At 41.4% G+C, this 8,381-nt stretch overlaps 1 protein-coding gene across 1 annotated transcript in view; it reads left to right on the forward strand.

The window, feature by feature from the left end:
- Nucleotides 1-6,393, forward strand: part of LOC149274177 (poly(ADP-ribose) glycohydrolase-like) — a gene marked incomplete at its 5' end in the record, with an annotated part of 30,448 nt that extends 24,055 nt beyond the window's left edge. Inside the window, 3 exons of the mRNA XM_089505729.1 lie at nt 1,682-1,787; nt 5,724-5,852; nt 6,281-6,393. Of these exons, the coding sequence (XP_089361855.1) occupies nt 1,682-1,787; nt 5,724-5,852; nt 6,281-6,393 (348 nt within the window). The remainder of the gene's footprint in view (nt 1-1,681; nt 1,788-5,723; nt 5,853-6,280) is intronic.
- Nucleotides 6,394-8,381: the final 1,988 nt, after the last annotated feature.

Genomic DNA, 8,381 nt, shown 5'->3' on the forward strand with positions numbered 1-8,381 from the left:
AGCTTCCCCAGTTGCCCCTTCCGCAGCCACCATCCTCGCTCGAGGGGTCGCACCGTGCCTTCTAATACAGTCTATGGGGGCTGCGCTGGTTGCGGAGATCATAGAGCTATTGAGAAAGACCTCAGCGGGGGGTCTGATCACTCAAGGGGGTGCTCTGCCCCTCAGTTTTGCACCGGGAACGGTGCCACCCCTTGGACGTGTTGGCTTACGCCAGGATACGTCTCTGGCCGCAGGGGTACGCTCCGGTTTTAAAATGGGTCCGTGGCTTGTTTCAAGAGACCCCCAATTATGCTTTAAGGGAGTTAACCTGTTGTTGTATTCTCCTGGAGTGGTCTGGGGGGCTAACCTCCTTCCTACAGGCTATGGGCCCTGGCCTTGGAAGGGGCTCTGTTTTTTTGAGGGTTGAGTACAGGGGGGCCGTTTGGACTACTTGCCCCCCCCCCCCCCCGGTAAAGACTGTGCAGCTCGGGCACAAATTTCGGATACCTGCATTTTGGGAGGGGGTTTATGCGTGGGGTGTTACACTCCATCAGGTGAGGACTTACAGGACAGAGACCTCCATGGCCGGGATCTGATGTCCAGCGGGCATATTTACCATCCTCCCCACGGACTGCAATAGACCACTGAGTGCAAATACTGAGCCGAGTGCAAAGGAGGACCTGATGGAGAACTATGCATGGTTTGCTGTGTCTGTTGTATATAAATTACCCCAGTAGTTGGCGTATCGGAGGAAAAGAAAAGACCTGAATAGAAGACTCTATTGGGGGAAAAACTGTTTTTGCTCTCGCTCACGCTCTCTCACACTCTCTGGCAATGTCTCCCCACCTTCTCCGCCAACCACTTACTCTCTTGCCTCTTCTTGTTCTTCTGTCATCTTTCTTCGTCTGCCCCCCCCCCCCGCCCCGGTATCGGCTCTGTTAGCCGTGTACTACCACAAAAGGGTGGAGCTTGCGTGCACTCCCTCTCCTATTGGAGGAATGGGAGAGAGGCTGTGCCTGTTGTGCTCGTCGTGGCTCGGCCCCTTTGTGGAAGTCGCAGACTGCGCCTCACCTCTAGGCCACGAAGTCCAGAAATGGGGTCCCGGAGACTGGAGGTGGTCTGCGGGATCACAGTCCCGGGTAGCCGGCCACAAGGGCCAGCGCGGGGGCCCGTGACAGATCAGGGAAGCTAGTCACAGTAGGGAGACTGTAAGCGAGTATGACTAAGGGTGAGTGACCGGCGTCTGGAGTTAGTCTGCTGTGCTGCAGATCTGAGGTCAGGCTTGTTTTTTTGTTCCGGATTTTTTTCTTACAAAAACTCTTGTCTTATAATACGAATAATAAGTAAATACAGGTTTTTTTCAGTTGTAAATGATAACCGACGTCGTCACAGGATGATTGACTTCTGCTGATCGCCTGCCTCCGAAAGACCTTACAGACTGGCTGTGCTCCCTGCCTCGTCGTTTGTAAACCCCGGCTGTGGCTCTGTATCTTCTTTTTGAACTGGACCCATCTTTTTTTTTTTTTCCTTTTCCCAGCTCAAATCCCCCAATGTTAATTTTTTCACTGCCGTATGTCCTTTATGTGCTTGTGTTTATTGTTTTGTTTTGTATATTTTTTTTAGATATGGATACCTTTTTGTATTTTCCCCTGCACTACCCGTCTATAGTTGTATTGTATGTTTTTTCTTTTTTTTAATCCAGGCCTACTGCGGGTTTTTCAGAGCTGATATTCCCCCTGCAAACCTGTCTGCGGTGGCTACAGGCAACTGGGGATGCGGTGCGTTTGGAGGTGATCCCAGACTAAAAGGTAGGCAGAAATGTATTCTGGTGTTTATACAATAGTAACACAACATGAAAAAAGACACGCGTCCATCAGGTTCAGCCTCGCTGTTGATCCAGAAGGGTCCTTCTTGAGTACAAAATAGCCTCTGATTTCCCACTGGATCAACAATCTATAACTAATCCGCTCCCCGTGACCCGTTATATCCCTGTATATTCCTCATATTATATATTATATACTCTCCGGCCGTATAACTAATCCCATCCTTATAACCCGTTATATCCTGTATATTCCTCATATTATATATTATATACTCTCCGGCCGTATAACTAATCCCATCCTTATAACCCGTTATATCCTGTATATTCCTCATATTATATATTATATACTCTCCGGCCGTATAACTAATCCCGTCCTTATAACCCGTTATATCCCTGTATATTCCTCATATTATATATTATATACTCTCCGGCCGTATAACTAATCCCGTCCTTATAACCCGTTATATCCCTGTATATTCCTCATATTATATATTATATACTCTCCGGCCGTATAACTAATCCCGTCCTTATAACCCGTTATATCCCTGTATATTCCTCATATTATATATTATATACTCTCCGGCCGTATAACTAATCCCGTCCTTATAACCCGTTATATCCCTGTATATTCCTCATATTATATATTATATACTCTCCGGCAGTATAACTAATCCCGTCCTTATAACCCGTTATATCCCTGTATATTCCTCATATTATATATTATACACTCTCCGGCCGTATAACTAATCCCGTCTTTATAACCTGATATATCCTGTATATTCCTCATATTATATATTATATACTCTCCGGCAGTATAACTAATCCCGTCCTTATAACCCGTTATATCCTGTATATTCCTCATATTATATATTATATACTCTCCGGCCGTATAACTAATCCCGTCCTTATAACCCGTTATATTCTGTATATTCCTCATATTATATATTATATACTCTCCCCCGTATAACTAATCCCGTCCTTATAACCCGTTATATCACTGTATATTCCTCATATTATATATTATATACTCTCCCCCCGTATAACTAATCCCGTCCTTATAACCCGTTATATCCTGTATATTCCTCATATTATATATTATATACTCTCCGGCCGTATAACTAATCCTGTCCTTATAACCCGTTATATCCTGTATATTCCTCATATTATATATTATACACTCTCCGGCCGTATAACTAATCCCGTCCTTATAACCCGTTATATCCTGTATATTCCTCATATTATATATTATATACTCTCCGGCCCGTATAACTAATCCCGTCCTTATAACCCGTTATATCCTGTATATTCCTCATAATATATATTATACACTCTCCGGCCGTATAACTAATCCCGTCCTTATAACCCGTTATATCCTGTATATTCCTCATATTATATATTATATACTCTCCGGCCGTATAACTAATCCCGTCCTTATAACCCGTTATATCCTGTATATTCCTCATATATATTATATACTCTCCGGCCGTATAACTAACCCCGTCCTTATAACCCGTTATACCCCGGTATATTCCTCATATTATATATTATATACTCTCCGGCCGTATAACTAATCCCGTCCTTATAACCCGTTATATCCTGTATATTCCTCATATTATATATTATATACTCTCCGGCCGTATAACTAATCCCGTCCTTATAACCCGTTATATCCTGTATATTCCTCATATTATATATTATATACTCTTCCCCCGTATAACTAATCCCGTCCTTATAACTCGTTATATCCTGTATAATTCTCATATATATTATATACTCTTCAGCCATATAACTAATCCCTATATATTTAAAGACATCTATTGAATCCGACAGCATAACCTCTGTGGGTGGTGAATTCCACATCTTTACGGCTCTTACGATAAAGAAAAAAAAAATCCTTTCTTCAGGTCTGAATGGATGAGAGATGCGTTATCAGAGAGCCTCTGGCGTTGTCCCCGCATATATTTGTATGAAATCACGCTCACAGATATAGCCTCTTATGTGATAAGGTGCACTGATATGGGGACACCTCCAAATGTCTCACTTGTAGGGTTAAAGTGGTAGAAAAAAAAAAAAAAACTGACGTCCAAGAAGCTCATATAGGTGTGATGGTCGGGTGTCCACATACCATCACACCTATATGACCTTGTTGGATATTTCAAATATTTGTCGTATTTCCTGATATTTATTACCCTGCAAACCATTCCCCGCTTTATTTGCCCTCCTCTGAACTCCAATGTGTCTCCAGAATTGCCCCCAATACTCTAGATGGGGTCTTGCGTGACTCAAACAACCTCTTCTCTTTCTAATCTTGGTCTGCTTAGCTCATCGTTCGTGGATTATTACTATTGATGTCATCTAAACAAACACCGGAGATGAATGGGTTGTAAGGCATATATGTTCATGCCAAATAAGTCATTATAATTGGCATATAAATGAAAGCTGCCAACTAAATAGCTTGGTTAATAGTTTCATTTAAATACTGTTTACGATCATTACGTATTAATCTTGTGGGTGATCGGTGTAATTGAGATAATTTATAATCCTTTTTTTATTATTATTTCTCTAGCTTAAAATTGTAGCTCTTAATTGTAGCCTTTGGTTATGTGATTGACGGCGTAAAACACATATCGGTAATTACCGTGTTAATTAAAGAAACCGCAAATAGGTATTTTTTTTTTTTTTTCATTATTGAACAAAATGCAAGGCGAATAAAAATAAGAAGAAAAATCTAAATTAAGTCGATATTTGCTGTGTGGAAACTCAACATGAAGCGGCGACCAATCGCATACATGCTCGCAAAACAGAAGTGTTCCGATGCCCAACATGAGATGGGCTGCTTGAATGGGAGCCCTACTGAGCGTGTGCAAGAAGCATACCCCAGTATGCTCCCAGCTTTCGCTGGAGGAGGAGGAGCTAAATGAGACGGAAGAGCTACAAAGACTAAGGAACACCGGCACCTGTTGGCATGCAGCGACTCCGATATTCGTTTGACATGAAAATGGGGCCGGAGTGGAACTTTTATAAAAAAAAAATCTATGCATATAAAAAATAAAATAAAACGCTTAAGAAGAAGAAGAGGTGTCCAATGGCTGGGTAGCCATCAGTATGTGGGGCTGAGGAGCACCCGGAGCGCCCAGGTTGCAGCAGGATCAGTCTCGTTAAATGGATTTTCCTGGATTTATTCGTCACGTAGGGAAATAGCCGAGCTTTGCTGATTGTAAATCTACATGCCTGATGCGGGCACACGCGTGCCTCCCTGTAAAGTGATAGCCTCCGAGCGGGGTCGTAAATCACGCCGCTCGAAGGAAAGGAACGCGTTGACTGATTTGCCCTTCAGGGGGGAAAACGCTGTTCGACAAGCCATCCGTTGGCAGCCGTAGCCAGATTAAAATGGGAAATGTAGCTCAAAATACAAGATTCTGATGAGAACATGAAAAAAAAAAATGGTTTACATCTCCAGAAGTGACCTCTCTCCCTCTTATTGGAGAGTCGCATGAATACATTAGAAATAGATTTCTAAATACGGTTTGTATTAATGGTAGTTGGTACCTGTTTTGTGCCCGTTTGCTTTTTATTTGGCCAGAATAGAAAAAGATGTAACGTTACCTAGGCTTCCGGGACCTCCGAGGTCTCTTCTTCAGATGTAATCAGACTTCCCTCGGCCCAATAGAACGATATCTATTTTTTCATACTAGGATTTCAGATTATGAATACAGTTCATTTTTTTTTGTGCCTCCTCCTTTTTTGATCATTTTAAGTCTTAGAAGCTAAAGCAAGGGGTATATCACCTAAAGTGAGTATTTGTGGGGGGCGGGGTGAACTTTTCATTATAAAAGGATGATTTCAGTGAGATTCCCCTATGCGCAGGACCCCATAGGGATAGTAGACCTATGTGCTGATAACACCGCGTGTCCCTCTGCAGCCTTAATACAGCTCCTGGCGGCGGCCGAAGCCGGACGAGACCTGGTGTACTACACTTTCGGAGACCGGGACCTGATGCGGGACATCTACAACATGCACGCTTTCCTGACGCAACGGGACAAAACAGTCGGTGAGAATATCCCTTCCGCGTTCTTGTATTACGATTGCGGCAATCACCTGGCGTCCGCCGTCAGACTGAGCGGATGTGTTTTTACTGCCGCTTTATAGGCAAGCCTTGAATTCGGGTTTCTTCACAAGTCTGCCGGTACAATAACCTAGTTTTAGGCTAGTCTTACTCATCAGAGCCGTGTTGGCATTGCTTCCTTACCCAGAATGCAGCAGGGGATTAGTGGACGGGGCATGAGGTCGGCTCTGCCCCTTAATTTCAATAAATCTCCATATTCCTGTCCCCTACTACTCGGCTCCTGAAAGCATTTTTTTATTATTTTTTCTTTAAAGCGTTTTTTTTTTTTTTGTTTTTTTTTGTTTTTTTAAGGATTGTATGTATTTATTTTTTTTGTAATTTTTATATTTTTTTCCCCTTTTTTTTCTTTTTAGGGGATATTTTCCAGTTGCTGATGTGCTATTTCTCTGACGTATGCAAGAACTGTTCTTCTCCGCGGCCGGATGTTAAACTCTACGACTTTATATACGAAGCCTTAAAATTCTAAAAAAAATAAAAAATTCTCTAAGGATCCCTGCACCGGTGTTGAGAGAAGAAATTTTTTTTCCTCCTGTCCACCACAATACTCATATCAATTAACATTTTTTTTTATTGTTATTTTTTTTATAGAATGTGCTTCTGTAATTTTTTTTTTTTTTTATTTTATGAATTCTTGTTTGAATTGAAATATTTTTTCCCCATATATTTTTTTTTTTTTTTTCTAATCTGTTGCAGATAATTATTTTATTAGATTGTTTACAGGGTTGAAATACCTGCACTATGCTAAACTCTGTATATCTATAAACGTTTGTAGCAATTATGATGATGGTTACGGCAATCAATTTGCCATTTTTTTTTCTGACAATAAATATTGTTTATTTCCTTGCCATTTTTTTTTTTTATTTTTTTTTATTTCTGTCAAATTCCGTTTTGGGTTTTCACAACTGTGTGCTTAACTACAAAGGATGCCGTATTAAACGAAAATATCTGCTCGTGGAAATAATAAGAATGCATTCATTTTTTATTTCATTAACTCCGAATATGCCTCTGATCTCCTTTGTAACATAACGTCTATATTTTACACTTGATATCAAATATCATGACAGACTCCAATTTAGCCACTAACCATTAACCTCCTCCTAAAACATGGTTAGTAGTCGCATAACACATATCAAGGTTATGTAGCCCCTTCTCGGGGACCGGGGGCGATGGATTATTATTCATGAGGCAGGTTCAGGGGTTTTAGATAATAAGTAGGAGAAAGTCTGCCAGAACAAGGTAGAGAGTTCTGAAAAGGTACGGCACGGGTTAAATCTTGAATATGCGAGTGGGAAGAAGTAGTAACGGTTGAAGAGAGATGCAAGTTGCGGTAAGCGGGGGGGGGGGGGGTGAGGCAGTAGGAGTATTTTTGGGGTAAGAACGGAGACGAGAAGTGTTGTGATGTTTGAGGGCACCGCAGGTGAGGAGTTCCGTTTTATTCTGGAGGCCAGTTTATAGGGATTTGTATGAGTTTTTTAGTATATATATAAATATATATATATGTATGTGTACTGTTTATATAAATAGATATTTAACTCTTTAGAGATTTTCAAGCTCATCTCATTCAGTGGTTTTATTAACGAGCGGTAACGCATTGGGTTTGTGATGCGGTTGTTCCCCCCCGTTTGACCTCCTTATAGACGGACTCTCCGCTCCCGGACGGTGCGTGTAGCGCTTTGTGTGAATAAATCCTTTTTATGGTGGATTAAAGAGCGGCTGCCTTCAAAAGCAAGATGAGGTTCTGATCAAGAGTCCCTTTGTCTTCTGTCCCAGTATGTGTCCAGGAGGTGATGTTCTCTGATGTTCTCCTCATACCATCTGTGACCTTTTGTTTGGGTTTTTTTTTTTTTTTTTTTAATTTAATACATATTCTGTTTTATTAAAGTGAAATGTCAGAGCTTCATTACCATAAAATCATCATCAGAGGAAGATTATCAGCTCTTCTCAATAAAACGCACAGGGACACGCAGCCACGAAATCTTGAGTTGATGGAGTTGGTAAGATGAAGATGAGGGTCATCTTTGGCCATCATATAGAGCCTGCTTGGGATTTCCTCTTGGAAAAACTTTGCTTATCAAACCCATACGTTGGTGAATAAACCCCAGATGCATCAACCAGGTTCCCGTTCACAGGGATCCAAGTGGGAGGCTATTGAGGAGGCCTTGGGATATTTTTTTTTGAAGGACGTTACATTTGAAGAGGGTTGAGGACCTAAGCACGTCAAAGTAAATACGACAGATGTAGAAACACCAAACATTCGGAAGGTTTTAACATTGGAAGTAAATATTGTGTGCTTTATGTTGGTCATCCCACCGCCATTGGTCCCTCGGGGTTCCAACAACTATGATTTTACAGACAAAATACTAATATTAGGACAAGACGCGGTCCTTTCATAAAGCATGGGCCTGCATCATAATGTTCTATCTAGAATGGTAACTCTTCAAACGAAGCTTCATA

The sequence above is a fragment of the Sceloporus occidentalis genome, unplaced genomic scaffold (assembly GCF_023333645.1).
Source record: "Sceloporus occidentalis isolate IW3139 unplaced genomic scaffold, rSceOcc1.0.p SCAF_344, whole genome shotgun sequence".
Classification (NCBI taxonomy): domain Eukaryota; kingdom Metazoa; phylum Chordata; class Lepidosauria; order Squamata; family Phrynosomatidae; genus Sceloporus; species Sceloporus occidentalis.